The 20074-nt window shown below is 35.7% G+C and overlaps 1 protein-coding gene across 3 annotated transcripts in view; it reads right to left on the bottom strand.

The window, feature by feature from the left end:
• Nucleotides 1–20074, bottom strand: part of EPS15 (epidermal growth factor receptor pathway substrate 15) — a 134244-nt gene that overhangs the window by 28550 nt on the left and 85620 nt on the right. For all 3 annotated transcript variants that reach the window (XM_029949217.1, XM_029949220.1, XM_029949218.1), the window contains exons 14-20: nucleotides 15749–15910; nucleotides 15140–15337; nucleotides 8257–8460; nucleotides 6085–6201; nucleotides 5782–5872; nucleotides 3221–3256; nucleotides 2196–2332 (exon numbers count right to left, since the gene is read on the bottom strand). In XM_029949217.1, the coding sequence (XP_029805077.1) occupies nucleotides 2196–2332; nucleotides 3221–3256; nucleotides 5782–5872; nucleotides 6085–6201; nucleotides 8257–8460; nucleotides 15140–15337; nucleotides 15749–15910 (945 nt within the window). The remainder of the gene's footprint in view (nucleotides 1–2195; nucleotides 2333–3220; nucleotides 3257–5781; nucleotides 5873–6084; nucleotides 6202–8256; nucleotides 8461–15139; nucleotides 15338–15748; nucleotides 15911–20074) is intronic.

Below are 20074 nucleotides of genomic sequence, written 5' to 3'. Positions count from 1 at the left end.
ATGCTACCATACACTAGCTAGGTCAGTCAGAAATGGCAACTGTTTGGTTTGTTTTGGTTTTTAAAACTATGTCCCTCTGAGAGCAGAGACTAGCCTTGAGGGAACAGGAGACTTTTGGGGAGAGATTCAGACCTTGAAACATAATAGAGGCCTGTTTGAAAAGAAGGAAGATCACAAAACACCTGAGCATTGGAGCTGGGAAGAATAAAGTTTAAATTTTAGACCACAGTGGTGAAGACCTTAGATTTTGGTCAAATAGACCAAGGTCTGAATTCAGTCTTATCACTTACTAACTTACTAACACTTAACCTCTTCAAGCCTCATTTACTTTATCTTAGAAATGAGTCTGGGGGTGTCTAGCTGGCTCAGTTAAGCATCTGACTTCGGCTCAGGTCATAAACTCAGTTTGTGAGTTCGAGCCCTGCAATGGGCTCTGTGCTTACAGCTCAGAGCTTGGAACCTGCTTTGGATTCTTTGTCTCCCTCTCTTTCTGCCCCTCCCCTGCTCGTGCTCTCTCTCTCTCTCTCTCTCTCTCTCTCTCTCCCCCTCTCAAAAATAAATATTAAAAATTTTTTTTAATTAAAAAAAATGAGTCTGGTAACCTGAGCTTCATGGGATTATTGTTAAGCTGAAATGAAGCAACACAGGAAGAGCTTAGCACCACACCTGGCATGGAAAAGAGATGAGACAAACATAGCTATTAGTATACTGCCCATCTGGTTTTTTGTTTTGTTTTTAATGGAGAAATCAAGAGCAGTCAGCAAGGGCAATGTCACTTTCAAAAATGGGGAGGAAAGAGAAAAGGTAAATAGAACAAATAGTGGAAAAATTGTACCAGGCAGGAGGAACAGGAGAAGCTTGTTTTATTTTTAAGTTAGGAAGAGCTGCTTTGGCTGTCTTGTTCTTTAATGATAAGAGTGGAGAATAAGAGACTAGAATAAGGTAAGAGGAAAAAAATTCAGGTTGCAGCCAATTTTAGAAGAATTTGGCAAATGGGTCCACATTGAAAACTAAGTGTTATAGGAAAACACAGTATCCAGTAGCCTGTGGAAACCACAAATATTCAGTTACAGAGACACTTGCTCAGTTTTACATCAGTGGAAAATACCAGCTGTTGGCCAAATAGCTCTTTACTCAGTATAGAAAGAAAACAATTAAAGAATATCAAAATCTATTAACTTTAAAAGAACTAATTACTCTTTTAAGAGAGTATTCTTAAGGGAATTAAAAAAAGACACAATTTTTCTTTCAAATGCCTGTCAATCAACTGTTCCTTTTTGGGTCTGTTTTACTTCTGGATATAAAGTATTCTGCTTAAAAAAATAAGCTACCAAATAAAAACTAAAAACAAAAACAAAAAAATTCCAAAACCATTCATAATCACTGAATCTGGGTGATGGATACATAGAGGTTTATTAAAATACTTCACTATATTACTCTACTTTGGGGATGTTTAAATAGCCATATTTTAAAGATTTTATTTTTAAAGCCTCCAGATGAAGAAAGCACTTAGCTGTATGACCTTGATTACTTCCGAGTCCCAGTGTCCTTATTGTTAAAATCGGGCAACCAACACCTACTTTGTAGGAATGATGTAAAGGTTAGGAAAAAAATGAATGTATAGCACACAGAAGAACGTGGATCACAGTATGTAGTTATTAATTAGTGACTGTTGCTTGTATATATGTTCTCAAAAGAGTCTCACATTTAGTGGAAATTTGTATTTCTTTACAAGATTAATATGTATGCATTATAAAATATATATAAAATGGGTCTATAGAATAATATAAATAATTTTAGTTTTCTAAAATATCAATGCTGTTGTTTTTAGGTTGATTTTCATTATTTCAATGATGCATACCACACATTTCTGAAAAGCTTTTATGAAGACTGGTTTATGGGTTTCCAATAATTTATTTTAAATATCCCCAATGGGATTTTAAATAGGTATATTTGAGCCTTATGAAGGACTGACTTGAATTTTCAATGAAATAAATTATTCCAGCCAATTCCAATGGATGATAAGAACCAAATGCCAGTCTGAACCAAAAACTAGATGGATTTGATGAGATTGAAATTTTTTACATAGCCCATCAGAAGTAATCTAGAAGAGGATCCTTTCATCACTGTATATTTCAAGAAACTCACTTAGGGCACTTGTTATCCATTTAACAGCTTTTAGCCCACCCACTTACCGAGGTATTACTGCTATTGCTGGCTGCACTGAAAGGGTCAGTACTTGAAGTGGCAAAAGGATCCGTAGAAGACTGCTTGAAGAAACAGTCAGATGCAAATGGATCTGAACCTTTGAAAGGATCACCTCCAAATGGATCTAAGAAAATACAGCACATATATGAAAGACTAAAAACTACTACACTAAATTTCCTAGCACTTGAAGGTATGATAATTGCCTTAATAAAAAGACATTCTGAACTGCAGAATCTAAAATAGGTACTTTGCATCATGATTATTGTTCATAAAAAATACACTTGCACCTAGTTAAATAGCTTGAATTAATATTCTTTTTCCTACTTGTTCATCATTCACCCAAAGCAAATCAATAATGCCAACATTTATTACACAATGGTTACCTGTATTCTAGGTTTAGATAATTCCTTTAAGCTGGTGATTATAATTTCAGGGGAGCAGAGATCACAAGTTCCATTGTGATTTTGTTAAAAAATACAGTCTTTCAACTAATAAATTTATTTGGAACAGGTCTGGGAAGCATAATAATGGTGCACAAGATTTGTTTTAATTCTAATGTAAAATCCCAGGGAAAGAATATATGATAAAGCCTGACATTTAGTAAGTCTTTCAGATGTTTTCTTTCCCCCCCATTCAAACACTGCAATCTTAGGAAAACAAAATGTCCTAAACCCTGTAATAGCACAGATCACCATACTCATCTAATCCGTGGCGAACAAGGAAAAATTAGTCTAAGTATTATTAAAAGCATCAAAATATAAACACTAATGTTATTTTTTAACAAGTAAAACTAACAGTTCATTAAGCAAATTCACAAGCATTTACCACTTTCTCTTTAAAAATGCCAGGCACTATAACATCTTAGTGGAGCCTTATATCAGTTTAAAGATTGAATAAAAAGGAAGTCCACTTACTATAACTAAGTAACTTTGATCTCTCATTTCTAAATACAACATAAATTGTTCAAGCAGAATCAAATTACAGCTAAGCTGGACCTCAATGATATACTCACCAATTTTCCCAAAAGGATCATCCTTAAAAGGATCACCTGTGATAAAATAAGTAGAAATTACAATAACAATATTTACTGTGTGACTTTAAACAAAAAGTTTGTTAAAGCGAAGACTGTTTCATTAACTCCACCTCAAAGTAGATAAAACACTGAATGCCATTAGCTTTTAGGTAGAACATAAACTTATACCTCATAAAAAAGGCAAATTTTAACTGGAGCCATCATATGCTTAACCCTTGATCACAAACTGAGGTAACAGAAGGGAAAAGACAAAACAGCAATAATTTTACTATCAAAATTCTTTACTCTTCATAAGAGATGGGTATTACTATCACCACTTCAGAAACAAAGACACTGAGCTTCACTAAAGTAAAAAATCATTCTAGAAAGAGCCCTTACATTTATGATCATTTGATATTTGACAAGAGTCCTAAGACAATTCCATGGAGAAAAAATAGTCTTTTCAACAAATGATGCTGAGACAATTGGATAGTCACATGCAAAGAATAAATGTGGACCCCTATCTCATACCATATACCCAAGTTACCTAAAAATAGACCAAAGAATGAAAACATAACAGCTAAAACTATAAAACTCTTGGAAGAAAACTTAAGAGTAAATCTTCATGACTTTGGAAATTAGATATGACATCAAAAGCACAAATGATGAAAGAAAATATAGATAAATAGGACTTGATCAAAATTAAGACAAAGCAAAATACAAGAAAATATTTGCAAATTACATATTTGATAAGGGACTTGTATTCAGTGAAAAACACAAGTCAACATAAAAAGAGAAACAATAAAAAAAATGGGCAAATTATTAAAACATTTCTCCAAAGAAGGTATACAAATGGCCAATAAGGACACAGACTGATGTTCCACAAAAGATCCTTGCAAATGACATATCCGATGAAGGGTTTTATCCAAAATACATAAAAAAACTTATAAAATTCAACATCCCCTCCAAAATAATACAATTAAAGAGTGGGCAGAAGACATGAATAGACACTTTTCCAAAGAAGACATATACATGGCTAAGAGACCCATGGAAGATGCTCAACATCACTCATCATCAGGGAAATATAAGTCAAAACTAGACGGCATTATCACCTCACACCTGTCAGAACAGCTAAAAGTAAAAACACAAGAAACAGGTGTTGGTGAGGATGTTGAGAAAGGGAAACTCTCTTGCACTGTTGGTGGAAATGCAAACTGGTACAGCCACTCTGGAAAACTGCATGGAGGTTCCTCAAAAAGTTAAAAGAACTTTACCCAAGGAACAAAAATACTAATTCAAATGGAAACATGTATCCCGTTGTTTACAGTGGCAATATCTACAATAACCGTATTAGGGAAACATCCCAAATGTCCATCAACTGATCGGTAATGATGTGGTATATGTGTGTATGTATAATGGAGTATTATTCAGCCATCAAAAAGAACGAAATCTTGCCAACTGCAACAATGTGGAGGGAGCTAAAGAGTGCAAAATAAGTCACAGAAAGACAAATAATGTATGATTTCACTCATATGTGGAATTTAAGAAACAAAACAAATCAGCAGAGGGGAAAACAATGAGAGGCAAACCAAGAAACAGATTCTTAACTATAGAGGACAAACTGATGGTTACCAGAGGGGAGGTGGGCAGGAGGATCGGTTAAATAGGTGATGGGGACTGAGGAGGGTACTTGTGATGAGCACCAGGTGTTGGACATAAGTGACAAATCACTAAATTCTACACGTGAAAATAATATTACAGTGTATATAAACTAACTGAAATTTAAACAAAAACTTAGGGGTGCCTGGGTGGCTCAGTCAGTTGGGCTCTAACGTGATTTTGGCTCAGGCCATGATCTCTTGGTTCATGGGATAGGACCCCATGTTGGGTTCTGCACTTACAGTGGGGAGCCTCCTTGGCATCCTCTCTCCCGCTCTCTGTCCCTCCTCGCCCCTCTTTCTCTCTCACAATAAATAAACTTAAACAATAATAATAAATAAAAATAAAACTGTTGTAAACTGACCTATCAGTTTCAGAAACTGATTTGGAAAAAAATTGCAAAAAGAGCTTTGACACAAGTGGTATATAACACAGTTTAGATTAACATCAGGTATTTTTAATTTATTAAACTTATATTTCTTCAGTAACACTATAGGCACCTTAAGGGCAGAGATCAGGCTTCTAATTGGTATAGATTCCACTGTTTTAAAAGCATGGTGTTGGCACTTTAGTAAAAAACTGCTGGTTGACTTAAGAGTACCTAATCTCTTCTCCTGATTCGTATCTCTTTGTTTTGGTTCTTATTCTGAAGAAGAAAAATGCTCTTAATCAGGGGCTTGTAAGACACAATCAATGGCTTGGTCCCAGGAGTTAGTTGCCTGAAGAGGACAAATACTAGCAAGCACAAGCATATCACGTCTCTACTCCCCTCTATTTTTGTTGCCATAAGTAGGCTCTCAAAACTAATTCTTATACAGTTTATATATTAAATTCTTATACAGTTTATATATTAAAAAGCCTTTTTAAAAATAAATTCATAATATAAAAGTAAAAGTACTTACTGCCAACAAAAGGATCAGACTGGAAAAAATCCAAGTTTGTATCTGCAACTGGATCGGTCAGTGAACTTGATTCTACATTAAATGGATCTCCCTAAAAACAATTTTAAATTAAAAAATATTGTTTTAGGAACCAGGAGCATTTTAAAATAAAATAACATGCTGTGAAAAATCAAGGAATGGTGATAAATATTTCTGTAGTCATAAAGTTCACTTAACACATTTTTCTTTCCTTAGCCTAAAACAGTATATAGCCCATCCAGAAAAACCAGTAATAAGAACACTTATATATAAATTATTTTTTACCTCTTTTGAATGTCTGTCACTATTAAATTCAGGACAAACTTTCTCATTAACAACTGTAGTCACCACTTCATTGTCATCAGTCACACCAGAAGGCAGTGTTTCAGGACTACTTCTTGCCTACAAAATATTAATGTTACATGGACTAACAATGTATTTTCTACTTGGCATAGGAAACTGACAAAGAATAACCAAAAATTACTAAAAAATACAAAAGACAAGCAGAACATATTGATTAAATGAGTTATTATCTTAAAATCTTTCTTTTTTTAATTAATTAATTTTTACATTTATTTATTATTGAGAGACAGAGAGAGACAGAGTGCCAACACGGGAGGGACAGAGAGAGTAGGACACATAGAATCCAAAGCAGGCTCCAGGTTCTAAGCTGTCAGCACAGAGCCCGATGAGGGGCTCGAACCCACAAACTGTGAGTTCATGACCTGAGCTGAAGTCAGATGCTCAACCAACCGAGCCGCCCAGGCGCCTCATCTCTTAAAAACGTTCTTATGAAAATGGTATCAAGAATCAAAGTCAATCAGACCAGAAAACTTCAGATCGTCCTTAACCACTTCCCTTTGGTCATCCCCCCGGCTAGCTTCCAAGTCTTGCTGAGTCTACCTCCTACCTTCTTCTCAAATCCATTCCTCTCCATTCTGTCACTATCATCCATTTACAGTGTCATTATTCTGGTCCCCAGCTCACTGTCATAACCTTCCAAATGACTTCCTGCTTCCAATATGTGCCCTTCCAATCAATCCTTCTTATAGTAGCCAAAATAATAGATCTAAAATGTGAATCTGATCATGACTCTTTTGGTTAAGGTTTCTTCAATGACTTTCCATTGCTTTCTGGATTTTGACCAGAAGGTAAAAGGCTTAAGACATGGCCGGAGAAATCTCCCTTTCATATCACCCCATGTTTTTGAAGGATAACCTAGTAATTTGCCTTTTGTGCTTAAAAGAACTATTTTATAATATATCCAAGATTGCAATACCTAAATAAAAATCAAGTTTGTTCATTTTATATCTTTTATCTCTCAAGCCTGCATTCTTCTCATCATTCCTCCTATTATTGCTTATGTTTAGGCTAAAACAGTATCATACAGAGCATTCCAATAGTCTCTTAAAATATCTATGTGTCCAGTCCCACTCTTGAATCTATTTTCTACATTATTCTATAAGGTAAATACAATTACATCACTTCTTGCTTAAAATTCTTCAATGGCTACTTACTGCAGTAAGATAAATCACCCAGTGCTTCAAGATAAACCCAGATTTCTTACTCTCTAGCCCTTTCTAACCTAAAAAGTAGTCATTTTTATCCAGGTACACATCATAAGGACTTGTGGAATTTTTTGTAAAAATGTATGTACCTAGCACCATCCCAGAAACTATAATTCAGCAAATTTAAAGTGGGGTGCAGTCATCTGTATTTTAAGAAAGAGGTAATGCAGGTAGCCACTATCAGAGAGCCTCATCTCCTACCACACTACTCTCCCTACCATAACAAGATAGCCTTCAAGAACTTCCTGTGACCCTGTGTGGCATGTTTTCTCCCATCTCATACCTATGCAAATGCTGTTTTCTCTGCCAGGAATACACACTCCCTTCTTCTTTGCTTAACCCTTCTTACTCTGAAGCTCACTTGTAAAGCTTTCTCTATAAAATCTTCTTGAGCCCCTCCAAGCTGTCCTACCTGAATATCCTGTGCTTTCTTTATCACAGCCCTTTAGTACGGTAACACTGCTAGACGGTACGCTGCTTGAAGGCAAGGTTAAAGTCTTTTGTCTCTGAAGCTCTCACACATAACACAGCAGCACTGCTGCACGTAGCTGGTGCTCTCTAAATAGCTGGTAAATAAATGACCTCAATATAATGAAATAAAAAATTACTTTCATCATTGGGTGAGAGTGCCTAAAAATGTTTATAAAGTTACTGTCTATAGAGCTACTGTTTTGAAAACACACTTTATAATTAATTGACTAAAATTATATTTTACACTAATTAAAACTATTAGAACTGTTGAATCAATACCTACTCTCTGCCTCTTAGGGAAAAATAAAAACAAAATCCAACTGTCCTCAGATGAGGCAAGGCCACACATATATGTGTCAACAAAAAAATTTTTTTCTTCTGAAGTTGATTATGGAGGTTATGTAACTATGAGACTCACTGGAGATTCCTGGTGTATGGGCTCAGACTCCAGGTTGCCTTGGCCTTCAGCATGCTCATTAAGGTTGGCTGTTTCACTGCTGCTGGTGCTGAGGCTGCAATAATCTGTAGCACCATTTACAAGAATGCTGTGTGGGCTACTGCACCAATTTAATTGATTATTATGGTTTTCCAGCTCTTTCATCTCCATCAGTTTCACTTGCATCTGTAAACACAAAGTAGAAATACAAAACAGATTACTAGAAGATTCACAACATAAAAATAGCTATACCCTTAGATTTAGTCAAAGATAAACTTGCTTCCATTAAGGAGAATTCTCTGGGGATGCAGTATGACTTACAGAGATTTCAGTAATCCATCCCAGAAAGTTCTCCTGAAATTCCAGTATATATGGATTAGTTTTTGTACATCTTTTGAAAGTTTCAAGAATTTTGATTCAAGTATCTGCATTTTGGTGTCCTTTAGGTATAACTGGGGAAAAGGTCAGGGTATTGGGGAAAAGGTAGCAAAGTGACAGAGCAGAGGAGATTTTTTGGTGAAGCTTTGGGAGAAATAAAGGAAGTTGAGGGAGAGCACACAAGGGTTTGGAACCTTCTACACTCCTATTAGGAAGGAGAAGAGTGAAGATGAAGGTGAAATGAACTACTGTCCTATGCTCTTACATTATTTATTAATGGGGTAGAGTCCTAGGAAGCGGTCTCTAAATCTAAGCTATTCTAAACATGTTAAATAAAGGACAAAGTATTTTGGATTTCAGTCCACGTAACTTTATATTTCTGGGACAATGGGAGGAATACACAGGCGGAATTCAATAAACTGTAATATTTAGTATTAAAGGAAAAAGGCTGGGACCAGAAGCAGGAAGAAAATGCTTATTGATACCAACATCTATAATAAAGAAAAATAAATTAACACTATCTCAAACAAACTGAAGAGAGGGCAGAATCAAAATATGTTTCTCGTTGGGTGCCTGGGTGGCTCAGTGGGTTGCGCGTCCAACTTTTTGACTCAGGTCATGATCTCATGGTTTGTGAGTTCAAGCCTCACATTGGACCACATCTGTGCTGACAGTTTGGAGCCTGGAGCTTCCTTTGTATTCTTGTCTCCCTTTTTCTCTGCCCCTTCCCATTTGTGCTCTGTATCTCTCTCCTTCAGATATAAATAAGCATTAAAAACATTAAAAAAAATCTGTTTCTAGTGAAAAGGAGTAGTGGATGGAATTTTACTGAATAGTTCCCATTTTTCATAAAATACATTTTTTACATTGCACTGGAATTCCCTTAATTAGCATGTTATATTTTTCTTAGCAACCATAAAATTACCTATTAACATTTCATAAATCAAGTCTCAGTTCCCCTAATCTTATTTTCTTCAGAAGGTTTTTAAGTTGCTCACTTGGAATCTGTAATTTACAGATTTTAGACTGGGCGATAGATGTCAATCAAGCTCTATCACCTTCAATTCTCTTAGTCAAAGCTTAATCTCCAAGCTTCCATTTCTCAAATCATAAAGAACTATCTCCACAGACAATTAAGTGAAGCAGAAATTTTTGAAAAAAATCTGTAAAATGTAAAGGTCTGTGTAAACAGTGGACATTGAGTATAAAAGTGCCTAGCACACTGCATTTTTTATTATGCCAATTAAATTTTCCTGATTCTTCTCCACTAACTCGTTCTATTTTTAAAAAGTTAAAGATCTGGATATCTTTGAGGGCAGGGACCACAACTTTTGCTATCAACTTTGTATGTCCAACATCTAGGACAATGATGTGCACTGTAAATGCTTAATATATGTTCACTGAAAGAACACAAGTATTGTGTTTATAAATTTAAACAGTGGGTAAGCATATGTATCTACCAAACTGCATTATACTTAGAATTTAACAATCTAAAATACTACACATCTGTAAAACACAGTATATTGTATACTCCTAGTGCTATTGAGTTGTGGCTTATATATATATTTTTTTACTTTGATCCATAGAAAGAAATAGATTTTACATCCTAACCCAGTGTGTGTATGTATATATATTTGAATTTGGCTCTCTGTGTGTACATAAACACATATATACAGGTAAATTGATCCATGTGAATAATGGACACACACACACACACACACACACACACACACACATACATACACATATAGTTGTGAAACAGTTTCATGATAATACTTATCCTTATTCTATGTAATATACCCTGATGTTTCCTATTCTGTCTTATTTCATTTTTATTTGTATTTATTTTTTCAAATGCAAAGCATGTCTTTATTTTTTCTAAACAAAAACAACTGGTGTAAGTATATATGTGAATGTACAGGCACACACAGGTACATCCATGTGCAGACAGAATTCTAAAGAGATATCATGCTGCAAACACTATTTTTCTCCAGGAGGTAGAATTATCAGACTTCTCATTTTCTATTTTTACAAATGTACATAGTGTAGTACTCCATTATTAATAATAGTTAATTTGATTTTTCATACATTAAATATCTGCAATGTATATGAGGAAAACAAATGTGCATGTATAAAATAATTTTATGCTATTTGGATAAAACAATTTGATGTTTATGGGTAAGGCAGTGTTCCTCACTGAGTTAGGCACAATCACTGACTATACAGGCCAGGATGATGTTTTCAGTGGGTGCCAGCCAGCTCTCCCCTTGCCCATCTGCTTCAGAGCTGCCCAGTATCTCCTCTGTATTTTCCCATTTCTGACTTTTTTCTTGTCCCTGCCTGAACCTCACAAAATAATTTTAATACATCAGGCTGCAAGCATTTGAGGAGCAATAATATCATGCTTATTTACTTCCAGTTATTAGTGGATGTCAAGTTGGGTCAGCTTCATGGGGTCTGAAATAATGAACACCTTAGTGATCAGCAGCACCAAAGACTCAAAAGCTCTGAACACTTCAGGACACTCCTGTTTTATTTCATTTTTTTTAATTTTTAATTTTTTAAATAAAAATTGACCATTAAATCAATTTCAATACCTACTACACCTTTACAGTCTAAAATTTAAAACCTTGGAGTACTTGGCTGGCTCAGTTAGAAAAGCATGTGACCACTGATCTCGGGGTCGTGAGTTTGAGCCCCATGTTGGATACAGAAATACCTTAAATAAATAAAAAAACTTAAAAATGAATGAATAGCCAAATCATGGAAAGAGCCTAAATGTCCATCACCTGATGAATGGATCAAGAAGATGTGGTATATATACACAATGGAGTACTACATGGCAATGAGAAAGAATAAAATCTGGCCATTTGTAGGAAAGTGGATGGACCTCGAGGGTGTCATGCTAAGCGAAATAAGTCAGGCAGAGAAGGACAGACACCATTAGTTTGTACTCACAGGTCTAACAGGAGAAACCTTACAGGACCATAGGGTAAGGAAGGGGGAAAGAGAGCTAGGGAGAGTGAAGGACACAAATCATGAAAGACTACTGTATACTGAAAACGAACCATGGACTGAAGGGGCAGGGAGAGGGAGAGAAGGGGGTGATGGTCATGGTGGGGGGCACTTGTGGGGAGAAGCACTGGGTGTTACATGGAAACCAATTTGAAAATAAACTAATAAAAAATGAATCAATGAATGAATAAATAAATAAAATTTAAAACCTTAACACTAAAATAATACTCATCATATAGATGAAGCAGTATGTGGAATACTTGCCAACCAATGAGTTTTATGTATTTTAAGTCAGAAACAACTTATTCCTTATAATTACTTCTGAGACAATAAAATCTTGAACAAAAATAGGCTTTCCCGTGTCTCGCTCTCTCACACACCTGTCTTCTTCCTTAGTCTCTGCATAAACTTGGAGGATATAGAGAAATAAAAATTATATAACTAACACAAGCTCTTTCAGAATGCCAGAAACACCTGAATTAAAATAGTATAGCTTGTATAGAGTTAAATAGTATATATTGTATAGAGTTAAAGCCAGAGGTTCTTTGCTTTTTCTTACCATAAATATAAGGTAAGAAGACAAAAATTCAGCAAATCAGAAAAATTTTCAATTATTCCTTTTACCAGAAAAGCTATAGTTTGGCTTTCAAGAGCAATTAAAGTCTCAGGATAATTTATAACTGCACTTTCATTTTTATAGACCCATGGGAAAATACTGCCCTTTGTGGGAAAGACACAAGTCACTCAGTCAAATGTAAGAAATTGGTATGTTTGTTCTTTTGTTTTTTAATTATTTATTTATTTTTATTTTTTAAGTAAACTCTACACCCAACATGGGGCTTGAACGCATGACCCTAAGATCAAGAGCCCCATGCTCTACCGACTGGGCCCGCCAGGTGCTCCGGTATGTTTGTTTTTAAGGTTTGGAGATTAGATGCAAGGATATAATTCCTTCCACAGATCCCAAATATCTTCTGGCACACCTGGTAGTATATTTTGCCGAGATTATTTTCCTTTCTAGGAAAATTCTGTTTTTATTTTCTCAGTAATAATTTATAATAACCAGAGTCCCTTCTACTTTTCTCATTTATGTTCCTTCCTTTGAAAGAAGTCTTCTTTCAAAAAACTGAAAGAAAATGAAAAGACAAGCTAGATATGGAGAAAAATTATTTGCCAATCTAATATCTGATAAAGAACCTATATCCAGAATATATATTTTTTAATTCTTGTAATTTCATAATAATTAGACAGACAATTCAATTTATTTTAAATGGGCAAAAGACTTACACAGAGATTTCATCCAAGAGGATTTACGAATGGCTAATAAGCACATGAAAAGATGCTCAACGTTACTAGTCATTAGAAAAATGCAAATTAGAAATTGTGAGTTACCACTTCACATGTACTGGAATTATTATAATCAGTTAGGTAGACAATGAAAGTGTTGTTAAGTTTGTGGAGAAACTGGAACCCTCACATACTGCTAGCGTGAATGTAAAATGGTACAGTGACTTTGGAAAATAGTTTGGCAATTTAAAGTTATAAAAAAAAATTTTTTTTAATGTTTATTTGTTTTTGAGAGAGACAGAGTGCCAGTAGGGGAGTGGCAAAGAGAGAGGGAGTCACAGAATCTGGAGCAGGCTCCAGGCTCTGAGCTGTCAGCACAGAGCCTGATATGGGGCTCGAACTCATGAACTACGAGATCATGACCTAAGCCAAAGTCAGACACTTAACCAACTGAGCCACCCAGGTACCCCTAATGTTAAAAAAAATTTTAAACACAATTTCAGAATATAATCAACTATTCCATATCCAAGAGAAAGGAAAACACATATCCATATAAAGAACTGTATGCAAATGTTCATAGCAGCATTATTCATAATAGCCAACAAGCAATAAGAATCCATATTCCCATTAATCAGTGAATGGATAAACAAAATACTTTATAAATATACAGTGAAACAAATGTTGATACATGCTACAACACAGATGAGCCTCAAAAACATTACGCTTGTGAAGGAAACCACATGAAAAAGGTTGTACAGTGTTTGATTTCATCTACATGAAGTGCTCAAAAAAGCACACCTATAGAAGTAGAAAGCAGATTAGTGATTACTTAGGGGTAGAAGTGGGGACTCACAAATGGGCACAAGGGATCTTTTAGAAGTGATAGAGACGTTCTAAAACTGGATTGTGATGTTTGAACAATTCTAAATTTACTGAAAATCACTGAATTGGACCCTTAAAACCTATGAATTTTATGGTATGTAAATTATACCTCAAAAAAACAACTGTTAAAAACACTCAAGAAATTTTAAAGAATATTCATTCAGCTGGTAGCTGTATCACTAGGATAGCTTTCTTTTGGGTTATCTGTATATTGAGTACCTACACTGGGATAAGAACTATGCTAAATGATAAGAGAAAAAAATGTGTAAGTTCAGTCTGCTTGGGGAGACAGATACATAAACAAATACTTAGGGGGAAATGTTATGAATGCCGTAACAGAAGTGGAATCCAATAAAGGCAGGGTTCAGAAAATGGCATAAAGAAATAAAAGGTTAAGCTATGCCTTGCAAGATGAGTGAGTGGGTATTCACCTACAAGAGAGAGGAAGGAGGTATATTAAGGGTAGGGCTTCATCATACATAATAATTAACTGAGAACACTGGACTACCATGTTAGAAGATACGGATTCTAGGCTGTGGCTCCCTTTTCAAAGGCTATGTACCCATAGGAGAGTTACTTAACCTTCCTTGGCTTCAGTTTGTTCAGATTCAAAATGAAACGAATGAGCTACATGATCTCTCTGCTCCTAACTAACCATCTTCCTGTCATTCTACAAAATGTTACTTCCCATTTAGGGAAGCCCAGAAATAACAAAGCAAAAGATCCACACTCTGGACGCACACAACATGGCATGTTTATCTATATAAAGAACAATTTCCTAATAAAAAATATAATATAAAGGTCTCCAAATGAGCAAAACTGGTTTTAAGATTAGAATCCCAAAAGGAAAGACATGGCATTGTTATTTACAAAAATAAGCAACACTTAGCAAATATTTATGTACCAAACACCATGCTAAAACATCTCACAGTATTTAAACCTTTACATTGCATTTAATCCTTACAACATACCTAAAAGGTAGAAGTACTGCTAATTTTCCAGTTGTAAAGATGAGGAATCGCATACTAAGGTGATTCACACAGTTAAGTGGCAGAGCCAGCACTTAAACCTAAACCATGTAACTATGAAATCCATACTCTTAACCAGGGCTCCAATGATAATCATCAGATACAAGATGTTTAACAGTCTTAACTTATGATAGGCAACACGAAACCTATTTGTACAAAATGAATGAAAAATGAGTAATAGACTAGGCAGAGGGTAAAGGAACACAAGTATTATTCACTAAGAGGATATGGTGAGGCACCGTTTGAGCATATTTCTCGCTGCCACAAAGACTTACTGAACTGATTTCCTGTTGTGAATCCTGCAGGTGCTGCTGAAGAGGTCCAAGCTGAGCCTTCCCTGACTCCACACTCTCCTCCAATTCTGCCGTTTCTTGCTGTAAGCGACTCAGCTCCTCCCTAGCTTTGGCCAGTTCTTCCTCATAAGTAGAGATCTGTGATTCTTGACTAGTCAATTCAGCTTTCAGAGATGAGATCTATCACATGGAAGTGAATGAGAAGAAAGAGGGATAACAAAGAGAGGTCATTAAAATGTTCCATAATGCCAATATGTTTATTTGTTAGTTTACTATTTTGGTGTTTTGTGAAGTATATATTTTGGTAGAAAAGGGCAATTAGGGGATGAATAGAGGCAACTTGAAGGTACAGGTACCATACTTTCAGCTAAAATTTAGAAAAGTAGTACATTAAAGGCCCTCTTTCCCCTAATGAGGGCCTATAATTTCTGGATGAACAGTGCTCCAACTCCTTCATGTGCCCCAACTGTTGACCAGATTGCTACCTAACAACAATAGCAGCAACAGTAACAAGCAAAGCATGTTTCCATCTTACACCAGGAAACGCAACTAAGGTATGGATACAGACACCGGCAAGTGGCCAGACTTTACCAGCTGGGCCTCCTCAGCGCATTTCTTTCTAACTTCCTTCAGTTGCTCCTCCAGCTGAGATTTCTGCTCATCCAGTCCATCAAGGAGTTCCTGTACTTGCTGTTTCTGGGCCTGTAGTTTTTGCAGATTAGTATTCTCCCTTTGAACTTCATCTTGAAGATCCTGAAATACAAGAAAATGAACATATTTATTATCTTTAGAGAGAGGGGAAGGTTAAGTCAACAATTTTTAAAAGACTACCTTAAGAGAAAATAAAGTCTCATCTTATTTAGTATATTGTGTTGGTGGGTTGGAGGAATCCTAGCTTTAAATATGGTCTTTACTTAAGGATTTCTTCCCTAGACTCCAGGTTTTAAAATCCAATTTGCTTACTCAAATCTGTCCTCCGATGTCTGATGAGCTTCTTGAACATGTCAAAAACAGAACTCCTGGCATTTCCCTCCCAAATCTGCTTTATCTTCAATCTGCCTCCTCTCAGTTTCTCTGGCCAAAAAGAACAGCATCTTCTTTGACTCCTCTTTCTCTCACATCTCATCTCCAATCTGTCAGCAAATCATATGGCTTCTTCCTTCAAAATATATTCAAACTGACCATTTTTTCCCCCTCTACCTTGATCCAGGCCACTATTATCTCTCTTCTGGATTGCTGCCTTCTAACTAGTTTCCCTGCTTCCATCCAGGCTACCTACAGTTTATTTTCAGCACAGCAGCCACTGTTAAAAACCTGTGTCAGATGAGTCACTCCTCTACCCAAAACTCTGCATTGACTCTCTATCTCCCTTACTATAAAAAGTCCTCATGGTGGGCCTAGATCTCTCAACTTCATTTCCTACTGCGTTCTTCCTTGCTCAGCCACTTTGGGCCTCACTGCTGCTCCTCAAATAGGTTCCTGTCAAGATCTTCCATTGATTACCCCTTCTTCATAGAAAGTTCTTCCCCCAGGTATCCATATGGCTCAATCCCTCATCTCTTTCAAGTCTTTGCTCAACTATCACCTTCTCAGTGAGGCCTTCCTCACCAGCACCAGCACCAGCACTACCATCAGCATTGTCAAGACCATTACCACCATCTCCTTCCCTAAATCTCCTTCATATATAGCAATAATTTTATTTTCTAGAACAGCTTTACTAAGATAAACATAACAAGTCACCCATTTAAAGTGTACAATTCAATGGTTTTAAGTACCTTTACACAGCTGTACAACCATCACAATTTCTTTTAGAACATTTTCTTCACCCCAAAAAGAAACCCCATACCCACTAGCAAGTCACTCTCTATTTCCTTCCCAATCATCCCAACGCTAGGCAACCACCAATCTACTTTCCATTTTTAAGAGCTTTATCTATTCTGGATATGGAGAACCATTCAGGCACCCCCAAAAATAATGGTATCTTTTTATTCAGATACTATTCAAAGACCCCATCAATCATTCATTAGAATAAGAATCTAAGAACAACAAAATAAAGAAGGTCTGAATTACACATGACTTATACAAAACAAGGACGTCTACAATAGCCCTAATAATGTACTAGGTATTGTTCCAGGCTCTTTACATATATTAATTCATTTATAATCCATAGGACTGATCTATGAAATAAGTACTATTGTTAATCACATTTTACAGATGAGAAAACTGAGGCATAGATGGGCAAGTGCTTGTCCAAAGTTACAGTTGGCAGGTGATGGATTCAAACTAGATTCTGATTCCAGAGTCTGAGCTCTTAATCACTAAGAGCTCTATTGATTAAATGTCTTACAAGTATACCGCTATTTCTCAAATACATGTAGATGCTTCAGTGATTAAATAAAACATTGAACAATGCTTTTAATAACTGATTTTTACTTATATTTTCTCAACCAACTGATTAATCTAAAAGTGCAACTACTATCATGCTGCTTACTTTAAAAAGTTCCTTTAAAAGGGCCAACACAATGGATGATCATAAAACTCTTCTTGTGCATACATTCCATGAGTCGGTGTGATCACAGATTCATAATGATAAGCTCCACTAGTATTTTATCATTAATTTCCCAGTATACCTAAATTTTTTATGCCTAAATTTTTAATCTTGCCTATACTGTTAAGTGAATCATATTCAAAATGAAGATATTGTTTTAGATATGCATATGGCATTGGCCCTCAATAAATACATCTAGTTTTCCTTGTCCTTTCCTTGATTCATGCTTTGTTTTTCTGCCTTTGTTTCTTCCTATTACAAATGTCCAACTTTCTTAAAAAAATAATTCGTTGTAAAGGAGATTTCTTTAGAGTGCTGCCATAAAATATATAATGGCTCCCTCTTATCTGTAGGATAAAGTAAAACTGCCTGCAAGATACATTAGAACCTTTAATTCTGGGCCCCATGTTATCCTTTCTCTTCTACTACCCTCTTTTCCTTATATTCACCAGTGCTCCAGCCTCAATACACCATTTTCTTTCTCCAAGAGACAATATAATATACTTCAATGTCCCTATGCCTTTTGCCTAAACCATTTCTTCTTCCTTGAGTGCCCTTCCATACTATGGTTATCTGGAAACACTATTCATTCTTCAGAGCCCAGTCAAATTTAATCTCCTCTGACTCACCTTGAGCTTCTTTCAGAAGTTTGTACCTAACCTCTATAACTACACTTTCTACACTGTATTATAGTTACCTCTAAATAATAAGCTGCTGAAGGACAAAGCCAATGTCTCATCTTTCTTTGAGGTTCCACAATCCAGTACAATGCCTAGCACATTCCAGATGATTAAACAATGATTTGTAACTATCTCAAAGTTTCTAGTACCTGGTATTGGAAGATGTGCCTGAGGTTGATAGAAAGAAAGGATTTTATGTTCTTTTAACATGCTGTGAAAAGCTTCATCCTGCTTTTAAACTATAAGTAAATATTAATAGTAGCCTCAAACTGACCTATGATAAATGCATTTTGTTAAAGTAACACCTAAGTTTCTGTACTGATTCAATATTTTTATAGTCTATGGCCAAGACTGATCTGACATTTAAAATTTCCATTACTGTATATGGAAATAATCTTTACTGCTTTAGCATTTTACTGTGGCATATACCCTTCTTGTATTTTAAGCTTTTATACTTGTGTTTTTTACATAATATTACCCCCTCCCCCCTCCTTCTTCTTTCAGAAAGAGAGAGAGGGAGAGTGTGCCAGTAGAGGAGCAGGGCAGAGGCAGAGAAGGGGAGAGTCTCCAGCAGGCCCTATGCTCATCCTGGAGCCAACACAGGGCTCAATCCCACAAACCCTGAGATCACGACCTGAGTCAAAAGTAAGAGTGGAATGAATGCTCAACTGACTGAGCCACCCAGGTGCCCTATGCACTGTTCGTATTCTTCAGAAGGCAGAATAACAGCCTCACTTTAACACAGTAACTTGAAAAACTACAGTGGATTGAAAATTTCTTATAAATCAATTATAAAACATTTTTTAAATGGCACCTGCAGCTCTAAAGTAATTTTATTGGTTTGAGAATATGATCCATCATAAATATCTTACTTTGGTTCTAAAAGTATCATTATATAGTTTATATATAATGATATGCTGGTCTAAAAAGCATTTTTTAAGAATCCTGTGGAAAATTTTTTTTCTTTATCTCCTTAGTTAAAAATGTTCAGGGGTGGGAAAAGGAAAAAAATATGTTACCTATTCCCATCCTCAAATACTCTAACTTCCCACCTTCTCTCAACCTCCAGCCCCAACCCCCCAAATCTTGGACTTCATCTCAAATAATACTTAGTCTTTATAAATAGATGTAATTTGTCTCTACTTTTATTATGAATCCAATTAAAAATAAAATTTACTTTAAAACGGTCATGAAATATAAGAAAATGTCTAGGACATAATGCTAATTTTTAAAAGTTGAATACAAAGGCATGTACAGTATAATTACAAATAAATACAAAACCATTTATGCATATTCATTAAAAATATAGTAAAATGTTAAAAATGGCTCTCTCTTGTCGAAATTGTTTTTTTTTTTAATTCATTTTTGATACAGAGAGAGACAGAGCATGAGAGGGGGAGGGGCAGAGAGAGAAGGAGACACAGGACCAGAAGCAGCCTCCAGGCTCTGAGCTAGCCGTCAGCACAGAGCCCGATGCGGGGCTCGAACCCACAAACGTGAGATCTGACCTGAGCCGAAGCCGGAGGCTTAACCGACTGAGCCACCCAGGCACCCCTCTCTTGTCGAAATTGTAAGGTTTTTTCTTTTTATACGTTTCTATATTTTACAATTTATTATGAACTAATATTACTTTCATAATCCAAAAATGTCAGATCTGCAGTTTAAGTATCATATACCTCTGGTGGTTTC

This window comes from Suricata suricatta, chromosome 8 (genome assembly GCF_006229205.1).
Source record: "Suricata suricatta isolate VVHF042 chromosome 8, meerkat_22Aug2017_6uvM2_HiC, whole genome shotgun sequence".
In the NCBI taxonomy this organism is placed as follows: Eukaryota; Metazoa; Chordata; class Mammalia; order Carnivora; family Herpestidae; genus Suricata; species Suricata suricatta.
This window is presented reverse-complemented; position numbering and strand designations above follow the sequence as displayed.